Source organism: Ursus americanus, chromosome 9 (genome assembly GCF_024610735.1).
Source record: "Ursus americanus isolate L20-20 chromosome 9, mUrsAme1.1.p, whole genome shotgun sequence".
Taxonomy (NCBI): Eukaryota; Metazoa; Chordata; class Mammalia; order Carnivora; family Ursidae; genus Ursus; species Ursus americanus.
The window spans coordinates 7,665,805-7,685,472 of record NC_142135.1 but is presented as its reverse complement, the minus strand read 5'-3'; the positions used below and the strand labels follow the sequence as shown (position 1 = coordinate 7,685,472).

The 19,668-nt window shown below is 47.3% G+C and overlaps 1 protein-coding gene across 5 annotated transcripts in view; it reads right to left on the bottom strand.

Annotated features, from left to right (window-relative positions):
- The window catches only part of ZFAT (zinc finger and AT-hook domain containing), a 277,561-nt gene that overhangs the window by 135,262 nt on the left and 122,631 nt on the right, over nucleotides 1–19,668 (bottom strand). For all 5 annotated transcript variants that reach the window (XM_045812193.2, XM_045812190.2, XM_087864596.1 and 2 more), the window contains one exon: nucleotides 7,233–7,484. In XM_045812193.2, coding sequence (XP_045668149.2) covers nucleotides 7,233–7,484 — 252 coding nt within the window. The remainder of the gene's footprint in view (nucleotides 1–7,232; nucleotides 7,485–19,668) is intronic.

Sequence of the window (19,668 nt, the reverse complement as noted above, 5' to 3'; positions counted from 1 at the left end):
AATAATTTAATATTTCTAAGACACACAGAATACTGGTAGGCCTACAGTAAGGACTCTATAAGTCCTTTTTTAAATGCAAAATTTTAAATTTTAAAAATGCAACTTATTAGTAACTAAATGAATATCTCTCTCTATATATATAAATATATATATAGATACGTTTGGAAATCACTGGGGTACAGAGAGCACGGATGGGAGCAGAGGGCAGACCAGAGCCGTCACAAGAAGAGATGACAGGGCCTGCCCCACAGGAACGGCAGCTGGCATGGAGAAAAAGTCAAATGACTGTAGTAAGTGACCAACGTGACAAGTGAAGGACAGGACATCTGGATGGGGGGACCAGCCATCAAGTTGGAATGCGGGGGGGGGGGGGCATTCGTAAGGAGCTAGACACTGAGCATAGCACCAGACGTGCCACAGAGCTTATGCTGTCTGTGGGGCGCCCGAACTGATCACGAGCTTGGGAGAGGGCCTGGCCAAGGAGAACGTCTGCAGGTCACAGAGCACGGCTGGGGGGGTGAGTCCAAGGAAGCGGACAGGAGCCACGCAGCAGCACTAGGGACAGTCAGCAGACATCTCCAGTTCCCCCCCACCCTGGGCACACGGCAGGATTGCACCTTCTAGGCCCCTGAAGTCAGTGGGGCCGTGACGTCAGTCCTGGCCAGTGAAATGCACGGGCGGAAATGACGGAGGTCACTTCGAGGCTGACGGGAAACCATCCAGGGCTGTCCTCCCTTCTTGCACCGTGCCCAGCCACGGTCAGGGTGGTGGCTGCTCTCTCCGTCTGGGACCCTGAGTGAGCAGAGTCCCTGTGGACCTGCAGTGGTGTGCAGTCCAAGGGAGAACATGAGCCTGGTTCTGTGAGGGTCACTGCCATGCAGGAGAGGCTTGTTGTGACGGCATGACCTGATCTACACTGACAGACTCAGGGACAGCGCAGCTGGAGAGGGAGGAGGGAGTTAGGAGCTCGAGGTGTCATGGGGAAGGACCATGAAAGTGCCAGGACACGGGCCCACACTTCTCGGCAGGCCGAAGACTGAGAATGCACAGGGATCACTGCGCTGCATGACCTCCAGGCTGACCAAAGCAAATCGTCATCACCATGACACAGCTCTCCATGGAGAAAGGTGCTCTATCCAGAGACTGACACTGCCTTTCCTTTACACCCGCAAAGTTTCAAACACAGCTCATCCAAAACCGTTTTCAATCATAGCGGCTCTTACCAAATCAGCTGTTTTGCTAACACAAATACAGTAGAAGGCACCCGAAATACTGTTGGAAAAAAATCTCCATGAAGATTATAGGTGCATCTTAGGTAAGATCTTAAAATAAATGCCTTGTCTTCTTTAGGACAGATTCAACAAGAGTAAGAGCCAATTTTTGCAACTCTCCTTGCAGAAAATGACCCCAGAAGTAACAAGCTTGGGAAGGTTCAGAAGTCACTTTTGTAATGTTGACATATTGATTTCTGTAGGCTGCAAACTGTTTTTTCAGAAACACCAGCTGTTCCACATAACGGCACAGAAAATCTCTCTTCCTGGTTTCCTTTACTATTCAAAAGCAGAATAAAATAAATAAATGTTGAATACATATCAAAAGTATTATTTTAACTTGCCAGGGTTCAGCGTAAGAAAGGCTTATGTTGTTTTCTTTTAATTGTTTTAACAAGCTAGAGAGTCAAGGTCAATTGTTTGAAATGTCACCAAACTGCTCTTTACAGACCATGTATTAAAACAATTATGCAAGAATTTTCCAAATTGTAATGTTGTGCTTGGCAAACTGGGACTGGGGGAGCGACTGCAGAGACGGCGACCACAAAGCAACGGGGCATAAGGTCATTTCTGCATATTTTAGAAGCTTCTACAGGGCCAGAAAGGGAAAAACTCCCAGAGTTTCTACCTTTCCATTTGGTATGTGTTAAATTAAAGTCCTTTTAAGGTCATTCAAATCAATGGAACACGAGGCTGTTTTCTCTACAGCTTATTACTGGAGGCAGCTGATAATCTTATTAGGAAGGACTGCTCCTGTCTGCCATTGCGGGGGACACGGCCTAACTAATTACAGAGTAGAAAATAAACATCGGAACCATGTGGGGGGGGGGGGACTTCATTTCTTATAAGTTTAGTGAAAAAGCTGACAGAAGTACACTGAAATGAGTAAAATCTACATCCATGAGGTGGAAGTGAGGCTGGCCTGAAGACATGGATGTGGTCCACGGCAGGGCTGGCCACAGGGCGGGAGGCAGGCGCTGTGGGGTTGCACGCACCCCAACCCCACCTCGGATGAGGTGTGTGACTCCGGATCATCATCACCTCTGGACTTCAACTCCCGCGACTGTAAAACGATGAAAGTGAGTCTGAAAAGGGGGGTTTCTGAGCCAATCTTAAAAGGTCACATACCATGTGATTCAACGGACACGAGATTTTTGAAATGACCAAATTACCGAGTTGGACAACAGATCTCTGGTTGCTGAGAATGGGGTGGGGCGATTCTGCAGCAGGAACGCATGTCCCCCACATGACGTGACACGGAGCTGCACACACACGTCACCGTCCCTGTCCGGTTCTGATGTCGTGCTGCATAGCTACGTACGAGGCAACGCTTGGGGGAAACGGGGTTAAGGCACCAGACTTCTCTTTACAATCCTTGCGACTTCCTGTGAATCTGTAATTATTTTCAAAATATGAAGTTTTATTTTTTAAAGGGTTTTTTAGGCTTTGAGCCAGACCCTTATTATTTCTAGACCCTAGGATTTGAAATAGTTTACCTCCCAAATTGCATTTATTAAAATAATTCCTTTGCACGTGTTTACTGATAGACCTGTCTTACTTTACAACTTTCACAAAAACACGATTTCCAGGTAGATCAAGGACATGGGTAATAAATGAGACCATACAAATCACAGAGGAATAGATCGAAGCATGTATTTTATTATCTGGCGGCATAGGTAAGTGCTCTCAGCTATGATGAAAAGGGCAAGAAATCTAAAAGGAACAGTCGACACCAGTGACAACAGATATTTAAAACTCCAGTGAAGTGCAAAAGAAAACAAAGCAAGGCTACAAATGAAATGAAAAGACAAATGATAAACTGTGGAGAATACTTTCTGCACATATGGTGACCTAAAGGTGTAGTAAGGAGAGGGTACAAGCAAGGAACACCCAAATTACGCACAAAACACAAATCCCCGGTAACCCTGTAACCAGAGGGTCTACTCATGACCACACAGACGCTAATTCAAATAATTAAACCATGGCATAAGAGACAGACAGAGCTGAGGACTGACAGAGTGCAGGATCAAGAGGACCAAGGCGGGTAGGAGCCAGCGTCGGGGAAGTAACTGACAGATGCTGTCTGCAGGGTAGCTTGGCAACGTGTGTGCATGTCAAAATGTAAAATATGCCCTTATTAGCCCAGCAATTACATTACTAGGTATTTGCCTAAGATAATAATAGCATGAGTACAAATAAAATAATAAAATTTAAATGTATGCTTAAGACCAATCACCTGAGTGGTGGTTTGTTTTTTTTAAATCAGGGAGAAAAATTAAAACCAATCGTGAATGTCAATCGACTGGAAACTGATGAAGGAAAACGCATGGCCCATGCTTACAGTGAAATGCGGGGCGGCCTTTAAAAATGACAAAAATCTGCATTTCCTGAACCCAGCCCCGCCACATACAGGCTGTGTGACCTAAGCAAGCTTCTGAACCTCTCTGTGCCTCAGTTTCCTCTTCTGTAAAGCGGGAATAACACCACTGCCTACTTCTTAAAGGTTGCTGTAAGCAAGCTAACAGCTGTAAGACAGTGAGTATCCAGAAACCGCTATGGAACAGCTTGTTAAATAAAAAAGACTGACATGAAAACTTTATCGGCCACACTAGTGAGTGAAAAAAGATCACAACATGATGTATAACCCCATTTCTAAAAAACATATGTGTACACAGCACTGAGTAGGATCTTTCTTCTTATACAGGGAATAGTTGATAGACCTAGGCAGTGAGATTCTAGATTATTGTTACTTTCTTCTTAGTATTTTCTGTATCATCTCAGGTATTAAAAAAGAAAAAAATGTCAATATCCAATAGGCACTGTCAGACACTTTTGGAATCTGAATTCCTGTGAGCTTTTGGGGCAGGGGGTGGATCTGGTAATATGTAATATACTTTCTGACCCAGGGGTTATACTTCTGGGAATTTCTCCTACGAAAATAACAGTATAAGTCTACGAATACACATGTACATGAATGTTAATACACAACCACACACAACACACACATAGACATATACACACACGTATATGCATACAGAAATATTTATTAAAGCAACATTTACAATAGCAAAAGACTGGAAATAACTTCAATGTCATCAACTGCAAACAACAGGACACAGAAAAATAATGCTGCAGAGCCCCATGGAAAGATCCTTTTGTTGAGGTCTTGAATGCCTAGGAGCAGACTTTGCACTTTACCCTGAAAGGGAAACACTGAAAAAATTTGTTCGGGGAAGAAAACCCTGAGGGCAGTGCAGAACATTAACAGATCTGAGCAAACTTCTCAGGCTGCATCCAAGTTAGACCCAGGTCTGACCTCTGGAGGAAGCAACAGCAGGAATGTTTTGCCGAAGATCCCTGGTTTCCAACCGTAACTGTACAAAAAGCCCAGGAGTCTCCCAGAACGAGTCTGACGGGATAAATTATGTGAAGGCACAAAAATAAAACAGATCCTCAAGACGACAGCACTGAATGAGCAGAGTCAGATTCTCAGGACTCAGGCAGGTACACACGGACTGCTCTGAAGGCTACAGCGGGGCCCCTCTGATGAAAATGCAACCACCATGGGGAATGCCAACTGGTGTGGCCACTCGGGAAACAGCATGGTGTTTCCTCAAAAAGTTAAAAATAGAACTACCCTAGGATCCAGCAATCATACTGCTGGGTATTTACCCAAAAAATACAAGAACACTAATTCAAAGGGATACATGCACCCCTATACTTACAGCAGCATTATTTACAATAGCCAAACTACAGAATCAACCCAATCAGCCATCAACAGATGAATGGATACAGAAGGTATGGTGTCTCTCTCTCTCTCCACACACACACACACACACACACACACACACACACACACACACTGGAATATTACTCAGCCATCAACAAGAATGAACTCTTGCCATTTGCAATGATGTGGAGCTAGAGAGTATTATGCTAAGTGAAACAGAGGAAGACAAACACCATATGATTTCGTGCACATGTGGAATTTAAGAAACAAAACAAAGGGGAAAAAAGAGAAAAAAACAAACGAAGAAGCAGACCCTTAACTCTTGAGAACACACTGATGGTGACCAGAGGGTACATGGGTGCGGGACGGGGGAACTTGGTGATGGGGCTGGGGATGCCCTCCGCAGAGGGCACATGTGATGAGCACCGGGTGATGTAAGAATCACTATATTGCACACCTGAAATTAATATCACACTGTTAACTACACCGGGATTAAAGCAAAAACTTAATAAACAAACAATATGCAACCACCATTAACTATCTGTGTGAGAAAAAGAGAGTGGGGGGTATGCCTGGCGTGGGGGGCAACTCCATAATCCAGAGCCAGTGGTTGATATATCCACCAGAAATTAGCACTTTAGGGGCAAGGAGGTACATTCTAGTCCTTCCTCCCTCAACCATCTCGCTTCTAGAAGTCCTTTATTTGCCACAAGGGCACCAGACCACAGCACTTCCTGCCTACATGTCACACACTGAGGACTCGCGCTCTGCCGTGGGACAGCTGCCTTCCCGCTGACTTCTCTCGTCTGAATGCTCGTCCATTATGTGCATTAGCCCATGCAGCCTAGAAAGGGTTCACATAGTCACCTTGAGAGCAGTTCTTCAAAGGAAAGAACAACATTTCGTATTTTCTACCGTTTGCACGGATGTTGGCAATGAGCCTTGGCCACCAACCTAGATGTCTGGTAAGTATCCGGTGATGAGTTATTCAATTCTTCCCCTAATCTGTGCGAGGATTTTGTACACCAATGGTCTTGCTTCACTGCTGAGAGGTATTTGTAGAAAGGACTTGAGAATGGAGGTTCAAAGGCTAGGTCCCCTTGCTAACTGATGACCTGACTTCCCAGAGTCTACCTATCCTTATCTATGAAACAGGAAGGAGGACACCAGTACTGTTTCCCTACTGCTGCGAAGAAAGCGACAGCTAACACTTGCTGAGCGCTTTTCATGTGCAGGTGCCGTTCTGAGCACTTTGTAAACCCTGCCTTATTTAATCCTCAAAGCAACCATGAGACAGTGCTGCGTTTTATTCCCATTTTACAGATGAGGAAACGGAGGCAGAAGGAAGCTGGTAAGGGCTGGTGCAGCTGCGATTCAAACCCAGGTAGCCATATCCCAAAGCCTGTGTTTTAAACAGAACGGCCTCCCCCGTGACGTCCTGAGCGCAGCACAAAGCACAGTAAGAACTTCAACTGTGGGGCCGTCTGAACACTCACAAGTGGCACAAGAACCAGGTGACAGCAGAGCCCACAGCAGAGGCCCCCCGTCTCCAGGACAGCGCTGCTACTTCATTCCCCCAGAAGGTCACCCCATGAGACGTGCTCTGCTGCGGTGACGTCACTCCCCACTCACCTTCGCACCCCCTTCAGCCTCTTTCAGAAGTCTAGCCAGGAACCTATGTGAAGGAAGCACCAGTACTCCATTTGCTTCCAGAATGCCCGCCACAACCTAGCCCTCGGCCTCCGCTGGCTCATCAAGGTCCCTCACGGGGGCTCTGAGCATCCTAACGTCTGCACTTGCACTCACACAGCCCTGTCCACCCACGGAGACGTCCTCCCTCCGCTAATCCCAGTGCCACTCAAACAGCGACACCAGGTTCCCTCCTGACTCCCCATCACTGAGAGTTTATTCCCTACTCACATTCTGTGCCATACAACCCTGATGTCCCACCCAGAACGTAAGTTCACCAAGGTAGAGACTGCGTCTCACCCTCTCTGCATACCCCAGAACTCCACTGCAGTACCCCCGTGACCCACACGCCGTGGGCACCGCCTACCACACGACACCCTCAATTCACAGACGACTTACGGTCAAAACGAGGAACTTTTCCAGACAGGTGAGACTTGTATAAAAACACTCTATTTCCCCGTAGTAACTGACACAGTAAAGCCTGCCGTCAGTACTTACACGTCTTCCCAGGAAACGACGCGCTCGGCCCTCAGGCATCATACCTGCTTCTCCATCCTCCTCGTCCAAATTCAGCACAATGATGCAGATGTGCTTCCTCAGCTGGCGAGGGTTGGAGAACTTTCGACAGCACTTGCTGCACTCCAAGCTGCTGGGAGCCAGGCCGCTGCCCTCCCCGGGGGCCGGCGGACTGTCCTCGCTCGGACCCACGGCGCTTTCCGCCAGCTCCTCCTCGGCGCTGGGCTTCTTCGTGGAGCCCTTGGGCCTGCCTCTCTTCCTCTTCATGACCGAAAACTCTACCGAGGAAACAAGAGGGCACAATGTAGTCACACGCGGCGACAGTGCAGGGCACGCACCCAACTTCCAAATGTGTGAATGTGTTCAGTTTCACACTTTATGAAAAACGGGAAAGTATGAAGCGGCTGCGGAAATTAACAGCTACCAACGGTGTCTCCAGGGCTCATGTTTCCGCATCTACATGCTACCACGTTATCGATTTCCTAATATTCTGATTTAAAAATACCATTTGATGAGAACCTTTGCACATCTTCTCTCGTAAAGTGGGGATGATTCTAAACTGTGACCGGCAGCCCCCCGATTCACGAATCAGACCCCTAGTGAACCACTGAGTCCATTTACACCCCGTTCTCAGAAAGCACTTAAGGACGTCTTTGCAAAGGATTCGCAAAGGCTGCTGAGCTTTTCGTGCTCTTAATGAGCTACACGACTATTCAGATTATTTCAAGGCATCATGATTATTACAGCCAAATTGTTCTGATAAAACAGAGAAAAATAATTACAATCTAAGTCTACCAATTACAGGACTAAAGACAATAGCAGTATTTTTCGAGTTTCCTAGCGACCTGGTGAGTTCAACGGCATGCTCAGAGCTGCTTTAGAGCAAGTTTCAAATCGTTTCTCAACTTGTATTTCTTCCTAATTAGCACTCATGTTTAAGGCATTCATCTCCAGAACGAAGGTGCGAATTAAGATGGGTGAGCGGGGTCAGGGAGTGTCGTGCTGCCGGGTGTGTGAAGGTGGAATGGCGTGGTCTCAGATCATGTGACCTGACGGGTACCCCGAGACATTGCAAGCAGGAAGCCAGCACCGTCTGGCTGACACCCCAGTGTTAGCGGCCTATCCGCTGAGGTACAGCGTTTCAGCAGTCCTCCAAATCTGAGCGGCAACAGAGAGGAAGGGGTCTTAGGTTCCAGCATCATCCTGAGAAAATGGTCATGTCCAGAGGGATGATGTCTTCAGGGCCCCTCCCTGAAGGCTACAGGCCTGCACAGGAAAGCATCACCCACGCTGCCCACTGCTACTACCATGAGGACCCTTTCAGGAGGTTGTTATGCTCCCAAATCAGACCAGGGAGACCAGAGGGGAGACCAGAGTCTGCAGGGAAAGAGTGACATGACAATGGGGGCTCTGGACAAAGCCTGCTTTGCCGCAGGGTCCCCAAGAACTCAGGGAGATCATGCGCCAGAATGGGGGAAGAGCTGGGGGGGGGGGGGCCTTGCAGGGACAGAGCTTCTGCAGAGCTGCAGGGTCAAAGGGGGGTCAACAATGACCAAGTGAGCCAAACCAGAGACCTCCTTGGCCAGGCAACCAGCACAGCGCACAGTGACTGCCTTCTCGCTCTGTCGAGGGGCGTGCTGGAGATGAGGGGCGGGGAACAGGGGAGGGAAAAGTACTTAACAACAGGAAAGCAGAGAGACCAGATGAGACAAACAAGGGCATGAGACGCTGGGACCCTGCTGCCCGCACCGGATTTTACGGGGGAGAACAACAAGGTCCACACACAAGGTCCAGCCGGCAGCTATGGGAGGCTGGGGCAGATGGCAAGGAGAGGAATGTACAGAGCAAGGACAAACAGTTGACCTCACAGTCATTAAAACTTCTCTCCTTGTTACTCTTCCCAACAGCATGTACCGCGCCAATTATTGAAGCAGCAATGAGGAGCAGAGAAGCAGAATCAGCAGCGGGGCTCTGAAACACCCACCCCATGTCACGTCTGCGGGACTACAGACACAGGACGCCGGAAGGTTATGGAGTCTGCGGCCTGGGCCAACCTCCACCAGGCACTCCGCATCCCGCCGTGTCCATCAGCCTTCCTCCTCTGAAAGGCTCGAAGGATACAGCCGTGGTGAAGAAGGAACCTTAACCCAGAGCGGTCTGGCCTCTGCCCTCAGCTACGGGGGGTGACCTCTAGGCCCCCAGAAGGTCCTGTCTGATAGGAGTGCCTGTTTGTCTGCAGGCTGGGGCCACTGACGGTCTAACAACGTGATTTATGACGGGGCTCTGCGACGGTCTAACAACGTGATTTATGACAGGGCTCTCCGGGGGAACCGGAGAAGAGAGGTATTCATCTGAACCTGCAGGAGGAGCGAGGGACTGAAGGCCAGCCACGTGGGCAGCGTCTCATCGAGCCGGACACCAAAGGCTGGAGTGAGTGTCCCTGGTTCGGCATACTCGAGTCCTGTCACATAATATAGAGGAAGAAGGCAACGGCATCCAGGACTCCACAGGGGAAGAAAGATGACCGAAAGCTCCATGGCTAGAACCCTCTCAATCCCAGACCTGGCCCATGCATCTCTCCCTTTGTCTAGTTCTGACCTATATGCTTTTTGTATAAAATGGTAATCGTAAGTATAGTGCTTTTCTGAGTTCTGTGAATCATTCTAGCAAATTATGGTCCTTGAGGTCCCCTGAATTTGCAGCTAGCTAGTCAGAGTGAGGGTGGCCCCAGGGACTCCCAAGCTTGTGGCTGGGGTCAGCAGTCTTGCGGGCAACTGTTCCCCTAACCTGGGGTTCAGCAGGCTCACTGCAGCAGGACACCCGGCTTTCTCTCCTTGGAGACATGCAGAGCACGTGACAGCGACCGCGGTGCCACAGGGTGCGAGACAGCCGCAGTCTACGAGTCTCTCTCCCCGCAGACGGGGGACTCCCTGCAGGCAGAGCCCTAGTCCTGACTCCCTGTTACCCCCAGCACCTAAGCTGGTGTCCGCACGGTGGGCACCGATAAATCGCGGTGCATTAAACCGGTGAGCCATGTGCAATCTGGCTGTCAAGGAAGAAACACAAAATCAGCCCTGAAAGCTTTGGAAATCCTCTAACACGATGGTGACAAAACTAATCTTACATCTTGCTACATCCATAATGCAGACGCTCAAGACCAATTAGTTAGCAAAAAATGAAATATTTGTAAATGAACTTGGAATAATTGAAAAGCACTGAGAAAGAGGTGCTGCTGTCAAACTACAAACATTTCACAGAACTGCAGAGAACCCTGGAACTGGGCAAGGGAGATCTTGTAACCTCGCCATCAAAACCCTGGAACGGGCTTGTCTTCCGTTCCCCTTCCTCCTCCGTGAATTCCTTGGTTCAGTCTGTCCAGGACCTCTGTGATTTGTCCCCCTAAAGACATCTGCCCACGAAACCCCCTCTCTATTTCTTTGTCACCTAGATCCCTACAAACAGACCCCAGGCCACGGCCTCCTGCTCATATCCTCCTCTTGTCTCACTACCTTGCTCTAGAACATTCCATTGTTCACAACACTCAGACCTGGCTTTCTAGGTCCTTCCTCACACGGCTCAACAAGCACACGCACGCACCCACAGCTGTGCTCTCTCTCAAGTGCTCGGCAATGTTCCAGACCTCCCTAACTTTGCACAGATAATCCCAGTCTTTTTATGTACCCGTACTGCTCCCCCCATCTGTGCCCACCTCCCACACCCAGTCAGACTCCAAGCCCCAGTTCAAACCCTCAGGTCCACCTACCACGCCGTCCCAGCTGGTCTGTGTGTGAGGCACACGTGCCATGCACACCGCTGATACAGCCTCCGGCCTGCATGTTTCCCTCTCGCCCCCCACCTGTTACACACCCTGAGGTTGAATTCCCAGAGCCCAAGGATCGCAAACAGAGCTGAACGTGCAGGAGACACTTAATAAATAAATACACGTGGTTTGATGGCAGGAAAAGCTATTTTCTACATCCACAGTATCCAAAAGGAAGAAAGAGGGGAACCACCACAAAACCTCTCAACCCTGCCCCAACGCCACAGTTTGGGGACAACTTCCTCACAGAGAATCGTCCTTGCAGATCCAAGGCCAAAACTAGCAAGGGACGGGAAGAATCAGCCAAAGGTTTTTAAATTCAATCAAAAGACAACATGAGCTCCCTGAAAAAAATAGCTGCACGTTACTAAAAATCTAATAACGTAAGCCCTTTATTTGTACATCACTCAAGTGCGCAAGGCCCGTTCCCAGTTCTTATCTCATTTTATCCCCATAAAAACCTTCAGAGACGGATGCAGCAAATGTAATTTCCTCAATAGGAAAAGAAATAAGGGACTCGAAGGTTCAAGGGGCTTGGCACGTTTTCCAGAAGCCGCTGCTGAGCTCACAGAGCCAGGACGCGGGCTTCCCTCTCCCCTGCCCGCTCCTTCCGCTGGGTCAAGTAGCCCTCGGGGAGGCTCTGGACCATGGCAAGAGCTGGTGCTGCAGTGCAGGGCACACCCGCTGCGAGACAGGCCGCCCCGAGTTAAACCCCCCCCGCCGCTGTCTCGCGTGTGAAAAATAAACACAAAACTCTCTGTTGTATAGTCCCCTATAAATAAAAGCCATCCATGAAAATGCTGAGCACAGTACTTCGAAGGTGATCAATAAATGGCAACCACTTATTATTACGGCCATACGCATTAAGACTCTGACTTGGACTAGTTCCCTGAAGCAACTGTTACCTTCCCACCCGGTCCTCTGGGGCCAGATCATGTGATTCCCGAAGCACACGGGCCCTCGCGCCTTACAGCACTCTTCCCTTGATTCCTCCATTCCGAAGTCTCGCACCAGGAAAGCCAACACCGAATAAGGGGCAGCCACATTTCAAGATGCTGGAGACCAGGGAAAAAGCCCTCACTCTGCAGCTCAATCCAGTCACGCCAACTCGAGAATTTAAGCAAATCCCGAAACTCTAACACTGTTGGGCCTGTCAGTCTCCCTGACATTTACGTCCAACGAGCCCAGAAGCAACAAGAAGACAAAGAATTATTCATCCGCAACGAGGGAGCGCGAGCCTTTGAGGTTTATGGGGACTGCAGCATCCCCTCCATGGGACAGACCGCAGCCGGCCCCGGACCACGGGGCACCGGGGAGGCCAAAGGCACCCACGCCTGCTCCCTGTGGAGTTACCAGCAACAACGTGGAAACGTCCTGCACACAACAGCAACAGCGAGGGGTTAGCGAGCACGCACGGCACCCACACCACGCGAAGTGCTTTGAGCACACTTCCTCATCAGAGCTCGGTGGGAAGCGTCGGTGTGACTCCCACGGTCTGGAAGACAACGCTGAGGTTTGAGAAGACTGATCAAGTTGCCCCAAGACACAGAAAACGTAACTGGCAGAGCTAAGCTCTGAACCCACCGTTTGCCTCAAGAGTCGGTGAACTTCACATTCATGTCAGTTCAGTTAATTTCAGAGCACAGAAATAATACGATTTGACCTCTCCTCTACATGCTGCAGGAAAATGATGACAGTGTCACCAAGCTGTAAGCCTCAGTGTGATCCGACTCCTGAACCAGACAACAGATGGTGAAACAGGAAGTCGGGGCTACACGTGCACGTACCATGTACCAAGGCATCACGAATTAACGTGTATTTATCTCATAACATTTTCAAAAAAAAAAAAAAGGCGAGCATCTCATCTCCCTTTGACAGATGACAAAAGCTGCTTGCCAAAGCCACCAGCAGGGCCTCCACAGGTGTGGTGCAGGCAGAGCCCTGCGTGATGTGCCACAGAGGGCAGGAGGGGGCCAATACCTGAGCCACGCTCCTCGAGCTGAGCTGAGCACTGTTGCACCGGCTGCGTCCGCCCTGACCACATTTTCTGCTTGTTCACCCAGAAAGAAAGCCTGTTACTAACTCACCAGCCCAGAATGGGGGCACCTTTTTGTAATCCGCACAAAGGCACCCTGTGTGCCAGCCCCAGCCGTGGCAGTCACATGACAGCTCCAGGGCTGGAAGCTGAGTCTACCTGAGTCCAGGATGGGTGCTCTTTAACTACCCCCACGCTGCTACGTATAGACTGGAGGGCTCAGGTTTCAGGTGTCTGGAACACTGAGGACAGCAATGCCTGTGTACACTCAGAATGACTCTATTCGTGGTAGCTGTCCCAGAGAGACAACACAGAGATTTAAATTTAGATGCCAACTTCCACCCTTATGCTAGACTCTGTGACCCCCTCTTTGGCAGTCCATCCTTGATCCCAGAGAAGTACTTTCCCCACTGCCCTGCAAAACTGCCTCTTTGCCTACCTGCCACCTACCTGCCAGGAGACGAGCCCAGCAGAAGAGCGCCCCGGGCGCCCTGTGCTCTCAGCACCTAGCAGAGTGCTCAAGCATCTGACAGGTGCATGATGACTGAACGAAGAAGTGGAGTGCGAGGGAAGGCAGAGATAAAAGAAGGGTTCCTACGGAAGGTCTGAAAGAAGAAGAAGATGGAAAACCCTAAATGAGGCTCTCCCGGGACCCCCGTGATTCCAGCTCCAGCAGGCCCCTCTGTCCCAGCCACCATCGGGATGAACGAATGTATGCACACATGCTCACCCACCAGTCACACCCAAACACACACCCACACACATTCTCAGACACAATCACACACTCACACACACACATTCTCTCCATAAGGCATTTTCTTCTTGGACCGCAGCCAGAAATCTGATGGGGAAGAGGGGAGAAAATGAAAGGTTCTTAGGCAGACCACTTCCTACATGAGCAAAAAAGATTAAAAGGCTATAAAATAAACCAAAGGATTTAGGAAACTTCATGTTATAAAGGGAGACCAAAATAATAAATCAATTACTACTCAGTTAAAGGTTTAATTAAACCATTTCAAGTATCTCTCAACTTAAAATGAATTGTGAAGGTTAAACCTGAATAGAAATCATTAGAGAGAAACTAAGCTTCTGGAAGCCTCGAATTTTACGGACTCGCACAGAGAGAAAAAGGAGAACTTGGAGTTCTTAATGAAAGATTTTTGAAGAAATGTTCTCGTATTAAGAGTCTGAGTTTAATTAAAGTCTTAAATACTTTTAAAAATTAAACTGTACAGGCAACTAATCTTCCAGTGTACACACACACACACACAGACACACACACACAAAAGAGAGGAAATGTGTTCAAGAAAAATTTAAGTCAAAAGTAAATTAGTTAATAAAGGAGAATAATTTTTCAAGTAGCTTTGTAGGAAGAATCTGATTATACCCAGAGCAGTTCAAGAGCAGGCAGATGCCGTCACAGCAGCTGGGCCCAGATCCTGCTCTCCCACCTACTAACTAGGTAACCGTGAGAGGGCGATTGTAAGGCCTCCAGCCTCCGAGCCACATCTCCCTCAATTATAAAATCTGAGCATCGGCAAGGACACGGAAGACACGGACAGCACTACAAACGAGCAAAACCTAACACCTGTCTATGAGAATGTGCCACTACCAACAGCAGACTATAAATTCTTCTCAATTGCACATGGAACATTCTCCAAGATAAACCACGCTGAGCCGTAAGTCAAGTCTCGATAAATGTGTAAGGGCGGAAATACATACATACAAAGTACGTGGGCTGAAATTAGAAATAAACAACTCATACAGGTGAGTAACAAGAAAACAACCCAATTAAGAAACGGGTAGAGGCCCTGAACAAATATTTTCCCAAAGAAGACATACAAATGGCCAACAGACACGTGAAAAGATGCCCAACATCACTCATCATGAGGGAACTGCACACCAAAGCTATAGTGAGATACCACCCCATACCTGTCAGAGTGGCCACGATTAACAGGACAGGAAATAACAAGAGTTGGCAAGGATGCGAAGGGGAACCCCTTGCACCGTCGGCAGGAATGCAAACTGCTGCAGCTGCTCTGGAAAACAGTATGGAAGCTTCTCAATAAATTAAAGCTAGAACCACCCTATAATCCAGAAATTCTACCTCTAGGTATTGAAGAAAACAAAAACACTAATTCGAAAGCTATATGCACATCTTCGTTCATTGCAGCATTATTTACAATAGCCAAGATACAGAAGCAGCCTAAGTGTCCACCAATAGACGAAGGTAAAAAAAAAGATGTGTTATGTATGTGTATATATCTGTATATACACACACGCACTAGAATATTTCTTAGCCATAAAAAATAAGAAATCTTGCCATTTGCAACAACACAGATAAACCTAGGGAGTATTAAGCTAAATAAAATAAGTCTGAATGAGAAAGATAAATACCATATGATTTCACTTATATATGGAATCTAAAAAACAAAACAAAACAGAAACAGACTCATTGTTACACAGAACAAATTGGTGGTTGCCGGAGGGAGAGGGATGGGGGATGGGGATACATGAAGGGGATTAAGAGGTACAAACTTTCAGTTATAAAATAACTAAGTCACGGGGATGAAAAGTACAGCATAGAAGAGGGGCCTCAATCAGTTAAGCATCTCCCTTCGCTCGGGTCATGATCTCAGTACCCTGGGATTGATCCTGGGGACCTGGGATCGAGCCCCGCAGGGGGCTTCCGGCTCAGCGGCGAATCTGCTTCTCCCTCTTCCTCTGGCCCTCCCCACTGCTCCTGCTTTTGCTCGTGCTCTCTCTAATGAATAAATTTTAAAAATCTTTAAAAAAAAAAAAAAGTACAGCACAGGGAATCTAATCAATAATATTGTAATAACTTCAGTGACAGATGGTGACTAGGGCCACCGTGGTGACCATCTCATAATGTATAAAAATATCGAATCACTATCTTATACACCCAGACACTAATGTAATCATGTATGCCAATTAAAATTTAATTTTACAAAAGAAAGAACAGAAAGAAATTTGTGAAACTCAAAAATACATGGAAATTAAATGGCACTCCTAAATAGCAAACAGGTCCAAGAGGGTATCATCAGGGAAATCAGGAAATAACGCTGAGATGATCAAAAGGAAAACACGACATATGAACACTTGTGGGATGCAATGAGAGTAGGTTCACAAGGCTGTAAATGCCTGTGTAAGACACAGAAAGATCTCCAGCCAGGAGCCTACTCTTCCAGCCCAAGAGACCAGAGAAAACAGAAGCAAACCAAATGCACAGCAAACGGAAGGACAGAAAATAAACATAAAAATTAGAATGTAAAGAGATTAAACAGAAAAACAAAAGATAAAAATCAAAAGACTGGCAAATTGTAGCTAAACTCACCAAGAATAAAGAGGTAAGACTCGGCTAAAATCAAGAATGAAAGATGGAACATTACCTCTCATCTTACAAAAAGAAATTTTTTTTTAATTCTCAGGGATACTATGAACAAGAAATTATATGCCAACAAATCAGAGAACTTTGATGAAATGGAAAATTTCCTAGGAGGATACATACCACTGAAAGGAATTCAAGAAGCAACAGAAAATATTCATAAACCTGTCATAAGCAAAGAAACTGAATCCGTAATCCAGAAACTTCCTACCAAAAGCCCAGAACTAAAGGGCTTCACTGGTGAATTCTATCAAACATTTAAGAAGAACTCACACCAACACTTAAAAAAATCTTCCAAAAAACAAGAGGAGGAAGGGACACTTCCCAACTCATTCTGTGAGGCCACTGTTATCCTGATTCCAAAACCAAAGACATCAGAGAAATGACCCTACATACTATCTCTGAATACAAACAGAAATCTGTTCATCAATGTCCTAGCAAACCAGCTCCAGCAGCACATGAAAAAGGATTATGCAATAGGACCAAGTGGAATGTACCCCAGGAACGTAAGAGTGGTTCAGGGTATGAAAATGTATCCACATAAATCACCGTATTCGTGGCCTGAAGGGGAGAAAGAACACACGGTCATCCCCACTGAGTGAGGGACCATGGCTGCAGGGCAGCTTCAGGGGAGAGACAGGCCTGGTGGGCTGGCTGTAGGGGAGACGAAGAGGAGGACGGATCTCAAGGAAGAGGGGACCCCGGGATGGCCTCCCGAGCAGACAGCCGTTATCTTCCACTAACATCGGTAACAAGGGCAGGGGTGGAAGTGAGCACACACGTACGTCAGAAAACACTGACGCACAGAATTCCAGGAGCTCTATCTACTCTCTTATCATCTGCTCATTATTTATAAATGAAATGAAAAATTCAAATTATTTTATCTCATTCACATTTTAGTTGGAAGAAAAATCTTAATAAGCAAAGCTGAATAAAAACAGAACTAAAGCTCTGTAACTACCTTTCTCAACGTTCTCAACCCATTAATCCATGTGACTTCTATCTGCCATATGAATTTTACAAAACAGATTATCCATTCTTCTGAGTTTACAGATGCTCAACCCCAGGGCAACACTCAAAGTTCCTCAGTAAAGCTCTGGTTCCGTCTGCCCGTTAAGCCACACTCTCTGGAAAGCCAATGCATCTTACCACTCAGCAGCATGGTGGCCGTGGGGAATGTGGACGTCATCGGGGGTTCTCCAGTGAGGTCTGGACAGATGAGCCTTACTCACCCCCAGACTGGGGGGCAGAGGGAGGGGCGGCTGAACTGTGAGGGCCCTGGCATTAGGCAGATTCCTTTTTTTCCAGCTTTACTAAGGCATGATAGACACACCAAAATTGTATATATTTAGGTTATACAATATGCTTTTTTAAGGTGTGCAACAAGATGATTTAATATACATGTACACTGTGGAATGCTCACCACAATCAACAATAGCAACCATTTTTTTCTTTTGGTGAGAACACTTACGATCTCCTCCGTCAGCAACTTCAAGTACATAATACAGTATTGTTAACTACAATCCCAAGCCGTACATTACATCCCCAGAACCTCTTCGGCTCAAAGTCTGTACCTCTTGACTATCATCTCCCCATTCCCGCTACTCCCCGGAAACCACTGCTCTACTCTTTGGTTCTATGAATTCAGCGATTTTAGAGTCTGCATATACGTGAATTCATATTTGTCTTTCTGTGTCTAGCTGATTTCACTTAGGAGAATGTCTTCCAGATTCACCCATGTTGCAAATGGCAGGATTTTCTCCTTTGTAATGGCTGAATAATATTTCTGTGTGTGTGTGTGTGTGTGTGTGAGAGAGAGAGAGAGAGACAGACAGACAGAGGGAGAGAGACAGAGAGACAGACAGACAGACAGATTTTTTGTACCCATTCATCTGCTGACACTTAGGTTATCTATTTTGAATGAAGTTCAATGAACACAGGGTTGCGGATCTCTCTCCACAATATCGATTTCATTTCCTTTGGATATATTTTCAGAAGTGGGATTGCTGGACCACGTGGTAATTCTACCTTTACTTTTTTAAGGAACCTCCATCCTGTTTTCCATAGTGGCTGCACCAGTTTGCATTCCTGCCAATAGGGCACAAGGGTCCCTTTTCTCCACCTCCTTGCCGACACCTGTTATCTTGTCTTCCCGAGGACAGCCATTCCTAACAGGTGCGACGAGAGAGCTCATTGCAGCTCTGACTTGCATTTCCCTGATGGTGACATTGAGCATCTTTTCACGCACCTGTTGGTCATGCACGCCTTCTTTGAGAAAATGGCTGCTCAGGTCTTTTGCCCGTTTTTAATCAGGTTACTGGGTAGATTCTTAATGCCAATTTGGCCTCCCTCTCCCCAAAGCGAAGAGACTCAAATGCACACTATCAGTTGAGATGTGATTGCATGTCACTTCCCACCTCAGACCTGCTTTCTCGAAGCGGGGAGAGGACAGATCTGTTCACAAGTCCCACGACAGGGCTGAAATGCCGTGGACCCACTGCACCCGGCTGCTGGTTAAGAAGACGGAAATACTCCCACTTCTCCTCATTCGCTGGTTTCGGGTACTGGGTTTTCTCGGTTTCATCTTACGACACTAACAATAACCAGCAGAACTTCTCCTAACTTCTCAACAACTTAATCCTCTGTCAGGTATATTTCTCTGAGCTCCCTGGGATGGCCAGAGGGACTCATTAGCCAAAACATTTTTTGTCTGGAGTCTCTCCTTGTTAACCATGTCAGACAGATGATCAATAAGCCAGCCTGTTTAGAAATGCCAGCCTGAATATTCCCAGGAAAGAGCAATCGGTTATCAGTGTGGCTAATGAATCCTGTGATGGAACAGACTATCCTTCCGCACAGGAGACTGGCTGTTGTCCCTCATCATATAAAAATAGTTTTGTGGCAGCTTTTTTTACCCGCTGTTTGCAGCTCTGCCTCCTCTACTGCGTATTTTCTTTGTCTGTGGGGACCTAATTACAGGGCCTCGATGGTTTCTCTAAGCCATCCGCCTGCCGTATTGGAGGCCGTTCAGGGGGAAATGTCTGGACGCCGCAGACAAGACGGATCTCACTCAGCACACTGTCTGCGAACCCGAAGGATTCCGTGCGAATCAAAGCTCTGCCACTGGAATCCATGTTCCAGGTCTACACGCTCAGTTCAGAAATGCTGTGTCTCAGGTTGTATAATCTTACACATTAATCA